General features: G+C 35.6%; 2 protein-coding genes across 3 annotated transcripts; one reads left to right on the top strand and one right to left on the bottom strand.

Moving 5' to 3' along the window:
• The first annotated feature begins 176 nt into the window (after nt 1-176).
• Nucleotides 177-13,225, top strand: Chd64 (calponin 3). 2 transcript variants are annotated; one of them, XM_046633857.2, is made up of 4 exons: nt 177-401; nt 12,248-12,384; nt 12,504-12,708; nt 12,819-13,225. In XM_046633857.2, exons 1-4 carry the CDS (start codon nt 348-350, stop codon nt 12,987-12,989), a joined length of 567 nt encoding a protein of 188 aa, XP_046489813.1. In that variant the 5' UTR covers nt 177-347; the 3' UTR covers nt 12,990-13,225. The 2 variants fall into 2 exon arrangements, with proteins under 2 accessions (XP_046489813.1, XP_046489814.1); XM_046633858.2 differs by lacking the exon at nt 177-401 and adding an exon at nt 3,145-3,289.
• A 163-nt stretch (nt 13,226-13,388) lies between these two features.
• On the bottom strand, nt 13,389-15,314 carry mRpS6 (mitochondrial ribosomal protein S6). Its single transcript, XM_046633860.2, has 4 exons — nt 15,126-15,314; nt 14,760-14,899; nt 14,423-14,584; nt 13,389-14,337 (listed from the first exon to the last, which is right to left on the bottom strand). Exons 1-4 carry the CDS (start codon nt 15,168-15,170, stop codon nt 14,241-14,243), a joined length of 444 nt encoding a protein of 147 aa, XP_046489816.1. The 5' UTR covers nt 15,171-15,314; the 3' UTR covers nt 13,389-14,240.
• Nucleotides 15,315-16,483: the final 1,169 nt, after the last annotated feature.

The raw sequence follows: 16,483 nt of genomic DNA, 5'->3' as shown, positions 1-16,483 counted from the left end.
GATTGGCGGCTGTTGAATCCGTCACGTCACCGGCGGCCAATCGAAGCCTCGAATCGCTTCCCACGTGACCCGGGAGTCCGAAGCATCCTCGCGATTGGCTCTCGAGTCGCAGCTGGAGCTGCGAAGAGGAGGAAACGGAATCGTGGAAGCCCGGTGCTGTCACCTTTGACGGCGAACAGTAGAGTTGCGACCGTTGAAGCGGCAGCTTTGTAAAACCCGTTTCATCACCTGTTTTTCAGTGTTTAACCGTAGTACCGCAGTGTTATTTCGCACCGTTTGATCCTACGCTAAAAAAAAAAAACAAAAAAAAAAAAAAAAAGAAAAGAAACACAACAACAACGACAACAATGGCTAACAACAGAGCAACCAAGTCCGGATTCGCCGCCGAAGCTCAACGCAAGGTGAACACACGACACGATTCTGCGTTATCTTTACACCCGTTTCTCAATTTCAAATCTCGATATCGCTCCGGATGTATCGTTAAAATATTCTTTTTTATTCGGAACGTTTAACGCGGGATGCTGGATACCGTGTATCCCCGATATTTGGGGTGGAACACTCGCTCCTCGTGTAGTCGAGTAAATGTAGGTCAACCGAGAAATCGTTATTTCCCAGATACCCCGAGGCTCCAGACTCTCCGTCGCCTCCTGGACCAATTTCCCGCTTTTTACACCCGCCCTCGCAATATCAAACGGCTTGAACCGCATGTTCCGTGAAATTTTAGAAATCGGTTTATTCGTCCGGTTCACCCTCGTGCCGAATTTAATCACTAGAAACGTGGTGCTTTTCCGATATTCGCGGCTTTGAGCATCCCCGTAAGACTCGAAGAACGATTGAAAAACGTACGTCAGAATATTTGACGGGGAACAATACACCGAGTTTCACTTGATTTTACGGACAGGTGATTTTTCAATCTAATAAAAATTACGGCCTACGAGACAACTAACAGTAAGTTATTACATATTAAAAATGATTGGTCGAAAATTGGTCAAATATTGTTTTCTTTTTATTGATTGTTTAAATTGTTGCAACGTAAGTTATTATAGTTACGTTTTACTACGATTCGATGACTAAAAATTTTCACACACGTATGTATCAAATATGATATGAAAAAGTTTTTTTCCTTTCAATGAAAATATACCAGATTCTCGAATAAAATCAACATTTAGTTGCTTTGGTACGCAGTTTAATTTCTGAACGGTGTGACGTTAAATTCGCGAGATTAAAACAGTCGTTTCGCGAAACTGCTAAATTCTCTCGTGATTAGCTGACAGAGATATTGAGAAAATGTGAGAAATCCGGAAGGTAGAAATTCACCACCCGCGCTATTTAAAATTCGCCAATTAACGGGTGAAGATAATTTAATTGCGAGGTAGCCGGTGAGTTTCGCGGCGACCCAGTTTTGCGATTAACGTGTAAAAGGGATTATTCTACTTTCGTTGCACGTAACTTAAGTACGAGACCCGGTGACCATGGAACACTTTTTCATCCGTTTACGGTGCGGAACGCTGCTCATTGAGCGGCTGCCGATGATCCAAATTATTTTCAACGTCAGATTAAACAACAGGCTTGCAAAATGCGATTTTCGATTGAGTATTTGAATGAAATTTTTTTTTTTCCATTTTTAGGGGTGCACAATGCAGTGCAAGCCAAAATAATGAGGACGTATTTTTTGTTTTTCGTTAAGAACGATAATTTTTCATGTCATAGGTGATTGAATTTCACTGATTTTCATATATATATAGATATATCTTAACATGGGTGACGTCACAATGTTATAGTTTTCAAAGTTTTCAATCTGTTATATTAATGGCAATTTTGATTCAATCGAAAAAATAAAAAATACGTCCAAAATATTTTTTTCCAATCTACAAGAATATGAAATAAAAAAAATTCATTCAAACAGTCAATTTTGACTATCGATAAATTATTCCCGAAGAATATTATTGCAAGTATTAGGCGTATCAGTCTGGCTGTATTATGCCGCGATAATTTTTGATAGGTTTCCGATATTAAGGTTGAGGATTAACAGTCTTTCCTTTATGTATAATACCGGCAGTAGTAATCGACGTCCAATTGCAGCCGGAGAATTTAATCGCGAGAATAAAATCTTTATATCTACAAGTCGAAATCTAGAGAGTGGCTTATCGCTTCTAGAAAAATTTACAACGGAATCCTAGTTATATGTATATGTATATATATTGTGTCATCGCTATATCGAGGAGTGATTGAAGTATTCCGAAGAAACACCCGACTTCGGTAATACTTGAAAGAGGAAATTACGATTATCAGGATCAAAGGTGGAAACGAGATTACTTTTCGCGGTTTTATCCACATCCTGAATACCGTAACGAGGATGAATTCTCGTAGGAGAAAATTATCGGTTAATTGTAATTGAATTAAAACCGCACTTGAAATACATCAGTGTCGATACACTCAGAGAAATTTTTAGCTCCGGTAAACGCTCAGTCCTCAGCTGTTTTCATTTGTTACCAAAATCGACAAAATATAATTTTAAGTAGAGAATAAAAATTAGTTTTCTAGCTGTTACCGGAAAGTCTAGTATCCGTTACTGTTCTTTCTCATTACGATCACTGTTGCTAGATTTTCTTGCAACTGTTGCGAAAATTTAACGCTCGTGCAACGATAAATTGACGTTAAAGCCTTGTTTAAATAAAAAAGTAGATTAAACCTCAGAAACCGATTTTGCGTTGCAATAACCAAAAAAGGATCGATAATAGCTCGTTTTTCGTAATTCCAACAATATTAAAACAGTTTTTTTTTTAACGATACCTGTTTTACTGAATTTTTCCAGTCACCGTAACAAATGAAATTCTTCTCAGTGTATATCGTACGAATTACGATAATTTCTTATCGTCTTTGGAACAATTTCACCGGTTCTGAAAAAAACATTTAAAAAAAAATAAATAAATAAATAACCCGATGAAACGTGAATAATTTCTATAATTACAAAATGACGCAAACGCGGAGCGTCGCGAGTGCAAATAATCGCATAGACCAGCGAGCGTGAAATCGGTAAATCTAATCGCATGTCACTCGCACAATGTTTGTTGTATGTAAGGTGTTGCATGTGTGCGTCGTGTCAAAGATACGCAATCTGCGAATATAAAGATAGCTAAAATCGCGAAATACTGCAGTACGATTGCCTATTTCCTCAAAGAGGTGTAGTCCAGTTGAATTGCCAACATCGTCGCTGATACATCGTAGATATTGCAAACGTAATTACGTATATTCGAGAAACTTTGACGTAAACATGGCGTCGAGAAAAGTAAGTCGTTTTCCATTTGCGGTTTATTAATCAGGTCCGATCTGTTCGTTACCTCGTCGACTCAACGTTGTACGTACAAACGTGCATGTATTTGCGTCAATTTCCGTTCGCGGAGGAATTAAGCCGCGAAATGATATATCGAATCATTTTTCATTACCGCAAACTTGTAACTCGTACAACAATTGTTCCACAGTGTCTATCCATATAAGCTTGATTTATTTACTTGCTAAAAATTATTTCGCCGCGGTTAGTGCCGATTCTTTCCGTCCTTCTCTTTGTGTCAGGATAATTTATTTACCGTCGCACCTGCTGAATTTAATTACTAACAGTTTAAAAGATAAGAGCACTTAAGCGTGCAAAGAGTTTCTGACGTAAATATATAATAAATATATATATATATACGTGTATATTTATAAGCCGCGATAAAAATAATTTGGCGAAAATGTACGATGGCCGGTTAAACCTTTCGTTACATTTAATCAACGTCCGAGGTGAAACGGTAATTAGCAATTAGTCCGACGTCGACAAAGCGGCTCTTCGTACACATTAAACACATTATACACATTAAAGTGTGCATTGTACACACAGCACAGAGCCATAATACCGATTGGACAGACTTCCTGTTTTCCATACGGCAAGTACACACATCGACATTTGTCGGAAGTTGAAAGTACGAAGCTAATTTGTAAGCTCAGACTGCGGTTACGCCTCGTTATTTCACCTTCGAGGTAAAATTATCGAATAACGATCGAACCTCGTGTTCGCGGAAGGTGTCTTCCGCGTAATCTGCAACGCGAAGGACAAGTCCCGTCATTCGGCATGCAGAAAGCTTGTAGAAACAAATTATAAGCATAAGCAAAACTAACAACAAATCAACGTACATTAAAATTAAGGTTGAAAAATAATGAAAAGTAATGACCAGAGAAGGAGATAAAAAATAGATAAACAGGTAAACAGACCGAAAGGGAGTACAAAATAAAGACGGAACAATAAATATGATGAAGAAATAATGAGCTGAAAAACTTGACAAATTAAATATATGAATAAGAAAATTATAAATAAAAAAATTTTAAAAAGAGAGAGAGAGAGAGAGATAGAAAGAGGAATAGATGTGTAGACTTAAAGTTTGCCATATAGGGGGGATTCTGGCCCTATGAGTCACCCGGATATCGTTATTATACTATTTCATATCCAACTCGACGATTTACTTAATAATAATCATCATGTGCTTATAAGCGTACAGCTGTACAAACTTCTACGTTTATACACTGTATAACTTATATAGTTTATATATATATATATATATATATATATATATACAGTCATGGCCAGTAGTCATTGCCACCGATCAAGACAGTGACAGAGAGTTGCCCGAATTCGGTTGTAGAAGAGTAACCGCGAAATCAATCAGTGTTTTTTTTTTTTTTTTTATACATGCTTTTTCTAATACCGTGACTGTGACTGCCGGTTATTCCGATTTTCGATTAATTTTCGTTTCTGTTGAACAGAAATATGAAGAAGAAAAAAAAAAACACAACACCATTTGTAAGTTAAAGTCATTCATCTGACTCACGCGGCAAGTTTATAATTAGCCAACTACTTCATCAACGTAGTATCAAATTATACAATTACTATCTTGAATTGCGGTTCGTCGGCCGTTGTTGTACATACATGAATTGATTATTCTAATTAAAACGTAAGATGTATGTTTGCTAAGCTATAATGATAATCGAAGAATGAGAAGATATTATTATATACATAGGTGTAATTAAGTTTCTAAACGAATTTCTAACGTAAAAGTTTTCGTATCTCGATTTCTCGCGATAATTAGCCGACTTTCGTGCTTACCGATGTCTTCCTATTTTTTTTTTTTTTTAATTTTCTTTATTTTTTTACTTCGACCCGGTTTCGCGTTCCCCGAACTCATTCGAATTAATAACCAATAATCGGTGATTAACGCGAAACTTCCCATCACATTTAACACGAAAATAACCGACCGTCAGTTATCGCCGAACTGTTTACGTACACCGAGAGAAATTTTTATTTCCTGTTACCGCTCAGTCTTTGACTATTTTCATTTTTTATCAAAATCGACACAATACAGTTCTAGGTAGAAAATGAAAATTAGTTTTCTAGCCGTTACCGGAAAGTCTAGTATCCGTTACTATTCTTTCTCGTTACGCTCACTGTTGCTATATTTTCTCGTAACTGATGCGAAAATTTAATGCTCGTGCAAGAATAAATTGACGTTAAAGCCTTGTTTAACTAAAAAAAGTAGAAACTGATTTTGCGTTGCAATAACCAAAAAAGGATCGGTAATAGCTCGTTTATTCGTAATTCCAACAATATTCAAACAGTTTTTTTAACGATACCTGTATCACTCAATTTTTCTAGTTACCGTAACGAATGAAATTTTTCTCAATGTATGTAGTAAATTATCTATGTTCTACGTTTAATCGCGACATATGTTAAGAAATAAAACGCTCTAATTTTTATAACATCGTTCGGTTGTCAAGGTTTAAAGAAATCGACGACGTGTTGAATAATAGAAAAAATAAATAAATATAAAAACTACAATCTCCAACCAGCATAAAAACGAAGAGAGTCGATTACAGTGAATAAATATATTTCAACCCTGGATTTCCGTCGAGTCTGGTGCTCCTGGAGATAGAACGAGGTATCCCAGACTGTATTACGTGTAGACAGTGAGAAACCGGTATAACAACAAGCATCGTCTTTCTTATCTGAGAGCGCGGCTGGCCGAGGGGCAAAGTCTCTTTTCCCCGATAGAGATTCGAAACGATTCTCACAAGCGTATCCTTCAGACAGTGTTTCAGTGCATTGCATGTGTTTCGTGATATGCCGAGCACACAAACCCAAGATCGGTAGATGATCCATCCGCCTAACCGAATGTTTAAGGCTAACGACTTGCAGTGCGTTAAACGTTCAACGGTGCGAGTATTTCGAATTTGTACGTACATACGTGTACGAAGTATTACAGGTATATGAAAGCTTGTAAGATAGGCCTGGAGGTCTTTTCATCCGCAAAAACCATTTCGTAATATTCATATTTCAAGATACAGACGCGTTATTCTATTCTATTGGTATTCAATCGCGTCGTTAAATTTCGGCGAAGATTACTCGACGAATATACAGTGACGTTATTTTTATTTATTTATTTTTTTATTATTGTGGAAAGTGTTGGAAGAACATTCGAAAAATTGAAAATAATTCTTGCTGGATACGCGGATGAAATATTTTATATAGAAACGAGAATTCCGTTACGTTGAAACTCGTAAAAATTTCAATCTTGCGCTCAAGCTCCAATTTTACTTTGTTGTTTTTTTTTTTTTTTTTTTCTTCTTTTTCTTTCATTTTTTGCCAGCCGGCAACGTTCGTCCTCGGATTTTCATAAAAGTTGAATTTTTAAAAATTAATCTTCGTCCTCGCGAAAGCCTCTCTTCGTATATTTAAAAACATCGTCGGGGGATTTCGATATTACATATTTCAAAGTTCAGGAAGTCGATAAGTTGAATATCGATATTCTTTGGTTAATTATTCTTATTCCCAAACAGTCGCATTGTATATAATATCGGATAAATAAATTGAAAGAAGCTTATATTTCCAAGTCCCTGTCAATGATTTTAGTGTTAAAAATTTTTCTTTCAATTACTTGTCAGATACGACCAAACGATTCGTTAAGTTGCTAAAAAAATCATCAAAAAGGTATCGATATTCAACGGTAACTCGATCGACCGACGAACCATTCATCGAACCTTTTGAATCTTGTTAAAAAAAAATTTCATTGTGTCGCAATTTTACCCTTCAGACAGTGATTATAACACTACGCGATAGGTAATATAACAAAAAACAAGACCGTGCGATCGGACCAGTTTGCATACTCGTAAAAAAATCGTGTCCTAATAAGGATCTAAAACGATCCAAAGCCGCGATGAATTCCTGTTACGAAACTGTTGATTCGCGTCGTATCAACGATCGCGAGACGATTCGTGTCAGTATTGGGTTATGTAACATAAATGCAGGTGAATTATTAACCGAATTAGGATCTCGTTCTCGTTCAATCAAGTCACGCGTACACACGTACGTTGTACGTATGTGTAAAATCCAAATCAATTCCATATATATACATACATATATATATATATATATACGTACATCGCGTCACGAGAGTTAAAGACATCAGCAACGATGATGCCACCGAATGACCGAGTTTTTTTTTTCTTTCTTTTTTTCTTTTTTTAACACATGGACATGTACGTATTTAAACACGAAACGATTTGTCGCATGTGGGTCAACGATTTTACACTCGGGATAACAACCACACAAATAGAATTGTACCCACATATACGTAATAATACATATATATATAAATATATATGTGACGCCTGAACCCTGTGTAAATTAATGCCCGAAGCATACTAGCGTAAACGCAACAAGCGTGTATGTGAAGACACTAACGTTTGAATCATGCGTATGTGTCATTACACGTGCCTTATACATACCGGGAGGTCCGTTTAGCTCCTTTTACGGACTTCTCGAGATCCGAGACCGCAAACTCGACTGCCTCGACCCAGCATCAACGAGAGAGAGAGATCTTTAGAGTCTCTCAACTCGAGCCAATTACACATTATATGTAATTTTTTTTTTTATACAATCAACAGTTTTCGAGTAATATACTTGATTACACTTTGGAAGTTTCCGATTTCCGCACACATTATATTACCGAATGCTAACGTCTTGAGCGTCGTCGAATGAAAATCTAAAAAAAAAAAAGTGTTGTAAAAGTGTCGTTTTATTTTTCAAAACAAATTTCTTAGGAAAATATTTATGCGCAAAGGCGAATGTTTACCGAAAAGAAAAAGAAAAAAGCAACGTTACTCGCGGCCCTTTTCAATTAACCTCGTCAATCGTTTCTTTTTCATCCAGCTTGAATTTTTTTTCGCACATCTTTATTCTTATCGGACGATATTTAAGATCTTTATTATTTACTCTCGTAATGTATTGCGTATACCTGTCACGTCGCGCGACCCAGTTTTTCACGCAAAATTTAATTGGAATCAAGTTTTTTCACGAAAAGAATTTCCGACTATACATATAAAGCAGGTATTCGATTATAATATAATCTGAACACCGTGTCGTCGTATATACTCTGCTTGCATGTACGTATGTATGTACATATGGTACATTTATATCAATAAATTTGAACCGATAAGGCAACGCCGAAATTCCCCGAGGCACGCACTATATACATACCTAACGTATATAACACGTTACATATTGAATGACACGATAAATTCACTTGTACGAAGGTGATAAGGAGACTTGGAATGATATTAATATCGCGTCTCGAACGATAAGAGAAAAAAAAAAAAAAAACAAGAGAAACCGAAAGCAGAGAAAATTCCATTGAAATTTCAATATTGCACAAATCGGATATCGTGTGTACAGAGTTTTCCGACGGTTCAATACCGCAAAATGACGTCAGGAGAAATTCCACTTGGATTTTTCGTTTCTTTTTTTTTTTATTTTGCTTTTAACACCGCCACGACACATGTTTATACTTTACATACACCTGCATACGAACCCATATACATGGATATGCGTGGAGTTTATCGCGTTCGGATGCATCAGTCGACGGCACGCAGTTGAGTGTATAAAAAGTATAATATCTTAGGCTGCGTGGCACGTCAAAGGGTATAAAAATTTCAATATCATAGTTAATGCCGTTTTTTTTTGTTTTTTTTTTTTTTTTTTTTTTTAAGAATATAGCTGCGGCAGGTTATACAAAAATCCGACGATGCATTTACAGCCGAGAGTATAATGCCGCGTGTTTATCGTTATCGCTGTGACTTTTTACGCGGAGTTTCGATGAAATTTTCGAAAACGTCGATTACGAAGTCCCGGGATTTATTCACTCTTCGTTATTTCATCTTACTTTTTATTATTCCTATTTTATACAGTCTTAAGAACGTTACATGGATATATTATATGCGTTAATATACTCGCGAATCAATATAAATGAAGAATCGACGCTACACCGATAGTGTTTCAAATTCTTGACCAAGTAATAAAACGAAGATTATACGTTTGTACGTATGCATATAAATTCATCAATTTTCTATCCACGATCCAACGAAAAGAAATAAAATTACAAGTATCGCGATAAAATTAATTATACAGTGAGTATAAAAATGTTTTATTATCACGCATAGTATATATACATATATATATATATATATATATATATATATATGTATAACATATATCTGTAACTGTTTTTTTATAATATTACAGTTGCCAGAAAGTTTGTTTTAATTAAAAACACGCTTGCCGTAACATTTTTAGATATAAAATAAAATTCTCCACGTTATACGAAAATTTGACTTTCGCTTATATCGGATCGAGACTCTTTTTTTTTTTCTCCAATCGTTATTAGGACTGAATTTCCACATATTTTATTTATATACGTACGCACATATTTGATATACTACGTAGCGATTCTCCTAAGGCAGGTTTAATGTTATCCAAACGCGACGTTGCGTTTATATTAAATATCTCGCAACTTCGTCGAAAGTATCCAGCCGAGTATTTAATATCTTCCCTTATACAAATCCGGCAACTTTGAATATCAATTTTTAAATATTATGATATTATACAGAATTCAGCCGGTTGAGTGTAACAACGAGGGAATAGTTGAGAAAAAAAAAAAAAAAAATGAATCAATTTCCTTCAAATTTTACCGTAATTTATCGATCCGTTACTATATTATTTACGTGTAAGGATATGAAAAGAAAAAAAAAAATGTTTTAAATATAATCGCTTTACTTACGATAAGATAATCGTTAATTTATTATTAATTGATACTACATCTGCATTACGTTTATATATACATACATATATATATATATATACATATGTACATAAATAACGATTAATTCATATCGCGGGAATTATGTAACATATTTCAGTTAGCCTTATCATTCGGAATTTCTTCCAACACGCGCAACATGTATATGTGTATAAACGCACGTGTCTTTCATTGAATATGTACACGTAATGCCGACGGTAAAAATAATAATAACAATAGCAAAAACGTATGCAAGCGAAATCGCGAAAAGCTAAGGAGAGCGGATTGCGTCAGGAATAAAAACGTGCGTCGGTCTAACTTGCTCGGATCCTGATAACGCGAATGTCTGACCGCATATTATGAGAACATCCGCCGAACTACTCGCGTAATAAAACTTTTGACGATCAGGGTGGAAACAGTGAAAAAAAAAAAAAAAAAAATAGTAGTAGAGAAGAAAAAACATTTTTTCAGTACTTGGAGCTGATGTAGAAATTCTCGTTTCTTTTTGTTTTTTTTTTTTTTGTATTACTAATTTTACTAATTTTTGAAAAAGGACGAATATAAAAACGATTTTTTTTTTTTTTTTACACCGCCAAGTGAATTTCGTAATAATTTTCATTAAGAAACGGATTTGGCATTATCGTCAAACAAGCGCGAACTAATTAATTAATTATAATCTTTGACAATGAGGTTAGTCGATTTTACGCATTATTATATTCATGAATATTTATAGTCGCTGTTTTTAAAGATAACCGGATGGTTGTTTCGCCATTCTGCCTGTAAGGTCAAAGGCGGTGTCAAAATGTCGTAGAGAATTTTACGGCTCGGTAAACCGCAATTTCATGCTTCGATCGCGTTGAAAGGAATTTTACTTTTACGTTTAGATTTAGACGTGAATTGCTTCTTGCAAAAATTAGACGTGACGTTGATCTTCAAGTCTCAATTTTCAAACGCGCATTGCATGTGACTAAAAATTTCGTAATAATTTTACCCCTCCTCTTCTTTCTTTGATATGTGTATATATATATATATATATATATTTATTTATTTTCTTAAAAATTATAACGTCAAGTTTGCTCGACACGTTCTTAAATTCGTACCTCGTAGAAATTTGCCGATTTACGTGCGGGAATATCAAGATTTATTCATTTGTTGTTTATAATTATAAACGATATCCAACGGAATTAATCATTTTCACAATTACACCGATGAAAATATCGTGAAAATTGGCGATTTCATTCCGCAAAATGTAATTAAAATATTTATAATTTATTCTAGTTGTATCAAGCGTAATATTCATTAAAATACAGCAACGACGTTCTCAAGGATTCTTGTAAAATGTAACTCGTCATCGATTTTGCCACGTGATGTCACCGTCTGGGAATATGAGTCATGCTCGATGGAATGCAGCCGTTGGCATAACATATCTTTTGACGTCGTTCACGGGGCCAACGAATTCTTTCCGCGAAATATCCTTCGTTAAATTATACCTGTGAAATAACGTTTCTGTGAATTTTTCCCCAAGATGCGGGAGAAAAGTAAAAAAAAAAAAAAAAAAAAAAAGAAAAAAAAATATTTCGTTTTCGGGTACGAATAATTCCAACCGCCAATCCAGTAATCCGATAACTATAATTCCCTCGTAAAGTGTCGCGATATCGTATATATATATGAGTGTTGTTACAATTTGAATAATAAAATAGAAAAAAAATAAAAAATATGTAGACAATCGTGATCGATATCGATCGATATCGAATAACAAAACTAGGACGGCAGTATATAACAAGATAATGTTTTAGATCGGTTAGATTTTAGAACTCATATAATACCTATGCAGAGTAAAGTATATTATTTTTAGAGAAAACATTCTGTATTTTATTTACGTATTAATTTTCTTGGTCGATTATCAATATATGAACGAGAAAAAGAAACATAACCGCCTAAATGTGTACGATTTTAATGAAGATTTGACAATTTTTTTTCTACTATTGAAAATCGATTTTCTACTACACGTTCTTAGCCTAAGTATCGACACGATATTTGACCGTCTATTTTAAAACGATTTTTTTTTTTATTTTTCTTTCTGTTTTCAGATAAACAGTAAATACAGCGAGGAATTGGCCCAGGAGAGTTTAGAATGGATAAAAACAATAACCGGCGAGGACATAAACACGAGCGGAGACATGGACAATTTTTACGAAACCCTTAAGGACGGAACTCTCCTCTGCAGGTGAGAGCTTTTAAACTCAGGCTTCGAAACTCGTCTCGAAATTTTCAGTTGAAATAATTTGAAAACGAAAAACAAAAAAAAAAAATAAATAAAATAAATAAATAAATTTAATTTCGCAGATTGGTGAACAGCATCAAGGAGGGATCGGTTAAGAAGATAAACAACACCGGGCTGGCTTTCAAGTGTATGGAGAACATAAACGCGTTTTTGGAAAATGCAAGAGCTCTGGGAGTACCGGCCCAGGAAACATTTCAGACCGTCGATCTATGGGAAAGACAAAATTTAAACTCTGTCGTAATCTGTCTCCAATCGCTAGGCCGCAAGGTGGGTGGATAATTTTTTTTTTCTTGATAAAGATTTTGAGAATAGGCATCGCTTGAAAAATACGTAAAAAAAAAAAATAAAAAATAAATTTATCTTCATTTTTACCTCAGGCTGGAAATTACGGCAAACCGAGCATCGGGCCGAAAGAGGCTGACAAAAACGTGCGAAACTTTAGCGACGAACAGCTCAAGGCTGGTGCTGGTGTGATAAGTCTTCAATACGGTAGCAACAAGGGAGCAACCCAGAGTGGTATCAATTTTGGAAATACAAGACACATGTAAATCATCCCGCCATCCTGCTCGAGCACATTTTCCAAAATTCAGACTTCCAAAACCGCCTTACAATTAGACAACTCTCTCACACACACACATGTAACTTGATTAATTTTACATTCAAAGGACACGGAACGTTTCGTACATCCTTTCATATCTTTTTTCTCCCCCTTTTCTTTCGTTTCCCTTATTATTTTTAAATATATATATATATATATATATATATATATATTTTTTTTTTTTTTTTTCTTTGGTTCGATAACGAGAAAAAAAAAACAACAAACAACGAAGCTGCGACGTTTGCAATCGCTATTCAAGTTTACTTAAGATAAATTGACGAACATAATATTGCAACGTTTCACGAAATTTTTCATTTTGCTTCAAAACTTTATCTTTTTCTTTCCCCCGTTTGTTTTCAATCATCTCCTCACGACGAGGCAACGACGGAAACATGTTTGCGACACGATTCGCGCGATAGCGTGTAACAACAATTAACGATTACGGAAGTGACGATTGCGCTTGAAGTAATTTGGTTTTTTAATTTAAAATTTACGCGTTGCAAAAATCTTCCTAGTCGCTTTACGTTCTCGTTGGGTTCTCTAACGCGAGGAGATATTCATGATAAACAAAGATAATAATATTGCCATTATTATTATTATTAATAATATAATAACGATTATTATGTTATATGATAATCATACTATACACTATAAATAAGATAGAAAGATTATTTACCAAGTATTTTGTACAAACTCTTTTTTGGTGGTTATATATACTATTATCAGATGTAACTTTTAATAATGTATTAAGAAAGATTATAGATTGATAAATCAAACTATAGATTGAAAATGCGAAATGAAAATTGGGAATTGCGTTCATTCCATACTTGCGGAGAAACTAAGTACTCTTAATTTAAAATCGACGGTAACATTATTTTTATCAACTGATATTATTTTTTTCACACTTGTTGCACGTTGCGAAATTTCTGAAAAATTCAACGATAAGAGAGAAATCGTTTTTCCGAAGGTGTACAGAATATCATAGCAATGCGCGTAACGTTCAGATACCGACGACTATGCGAGCAGTTGATAAAACAAATAATTTTGAGACATATCAGGGACCTCGACTTTATGCGTAATAAATATATTCTACGGTCACGTACACAATCAGAATTACAACGTGTACAACATTTATGTACAAAAAATTACGTTTTTCATAGACGAGTATCACCGGTTCAAGGGAATAAGTTGTTGAAAAATTTTATTTCTGGAATGGATAATAATCCAAGCCAGTGTTGTAACTGAACTGTGGTTTCTTCGCCTTCTTAGCCATTTCCAGCATTTTCTGTACCTCGCTCCTGAAAACGAAGCAAACATTTTTTTCTCAATCAGAAGTCTGCGACGATGAAAGGTTCTCGCATTCTCTTTCGCTCAGCTCCTCACCTATAAGGCGGTGGCTTTATCTCATCGGCCAGAGTGCAGGCTTCGGGTGGCTCGCTATCTTGTTTGTAAATGCGTCTCCTGACGACATCCACGTCTCTGCCAAACGCCTCGTCTAAGTCAAAGATCCTCGACGGCGGGGCATCAAAATAAATGATGAAATAGCTGCAAGAATAGATTACCGACGTCGATAGCGATCGTGTGTTATTCAAGGATATTTACGGTATAACCGAAAAAAGTGTCGGAGCAGAGACGGCGACGCTGTTTTCCTGGTTTGAGAATGTAAGCCCGTCTCCTGCTCTCGACACTTTCTTCGCTGGGTTCGATATTTTTCTCATACTTTGCCTCTCTGTGCACCAAACTGTGAGCACTTGTCTTAAACGGCATCTTCTTGAACCCCAGACTGTCGATTTTCCGGATTATGCCTCCGGTGCTGAAGATTGTGTTCGCCGTCCTCTTCAGAGTCGACACGATATCGGTCTGCAAGAACAAAAATAATTTCACGACTCAACCGACGTGGATAATTCCAAGTTCCGAGTTACATTGTGAATAATTTCACAACATAATCGACGCGGATAACTAAGAATTCTGCACAAAAAGCACAAATTCGCAACATGAATGTTTATTCAAAGTTGTAGGTTATGTTGCGGTGGGCTAAGTATTAGGTTATGTTAAGCAGAATTAGTCGAAGTTAGCCACAACAAACCTTTGGCATGACGCGAAGGAGCATCGTCAGTTCGTATGTCGGCATTTCGGAGACTTTTCAGGTTTAATTCTCGCGCGGAATCAGAAAAATTACGACAATCCGTCCGAATGAAATTCTTGTGTACTCCGAAACGCCGAAACGAATTCGGTATTGATCAGTGCTGCCAACCACACTCGCGTCGACCACGCTACTATCAACTGAACTTTTAAACGGATCTTATATTGTGGCGCCATTTAGCGGCGCGGCGGAAAAATATTTGCGGAATCGATATTAAGCGTGAAGTTTGAAATTCGAACGTCTGAGAATTGGTTCCGATATTTTTTTTCTCGATAAGTGTCTTACAAGTAGAGTTAGAAATTTTCCGATAACCGACTTCAAGTTAGAATTAACGCATATATTTGATGGATGATAAAATTCTGTCGCAGGGTTTCAAGAATTTGCAAAATTTCAGTTTGCGATAGAATTCTGAATGCCAAAATTTCAAAAACTTTCTAGAAACATAGAAGACTGTATTATAAAATAATATTACTGCATCAAAAAATTCTACATTTAGAAATTCTAACTTTTTGAGACACTCTGACCTAATTCGGATCAATGACAGTCTACGATAATGTTTTGCTGGTTGTCAAGTCGTACGACGGTTTGATCGAAGATATTTTTTAGGATAAAATTATTTTCACCGATCCCTCGAATTTCTTCCATCGAGTTCGTTCGACGCCAATCGCTAGTAATCACCTGACATTATATCCATCGTTATGAATTCTGAAATTTCATCATATCCAATCAGAATTCAGGAGCCATTCGCATTACGAATATTTCGAGGGTGGCTCGTGATAGACAGCTGGTCGTACAGTTAACGAGAGGATAAAGTCAAACTCTGGAGTGTAAAAATATATATATAATGTTCATTAATGGGTTTCCAGTTGCTAACTATATTTTTGGAGTCATAACTGAAACAAGTTTTCCTTCTATGGAAATTTTATGTGTCTATGATCAACGTATCGTTCGTTTCTCCTGTGACTTGCGTCGCTAATCATTGGCACATAAAATTTACTTAGAAAGGAAACTCGTTCCAAATTAAATTCCAAAAAAAAAAAAAAAAAAATAGTGAGCCACTGGAAACCTATTAATGATCATTACCGTAGACATACCAAAGTCCGCCTGTATTCAGGCAACTGAGAGTAAATTTTACCGATCGACATTTATCTCATTTTTCACGATTCGCCGACACTCTTCACTCGCCAACGAATCGTGGAGTTTGAAACAAAGTCGAGGGGTGAAAATGTATCCCGGATTGCATAAATGCAGGCGATTGAACATTAGAGTGGTCCTTATTCAGGGTGTTGACGAATTTTTGC

This window comes from Neodiprion pinetum, chromosome 7 (genome assembly GCF_021155775.2).
Source record: "Neodiprion pinetum isolate iyNeoPine1 chromosome 7, iyNeoPine1.2, whole genome shotgun sequence".
NCBI lineage: Eukaryota > Metazoa > Arthropoda > Insecta > Hymenoptera > Diprionidae > Neodiprion > Neodiprion pinetum.
The sequence above is the reverse complement of the archived record's forward strand: the minus strand, read 5'-3'. Positions and strand labels throughout refer to the sequence as shown.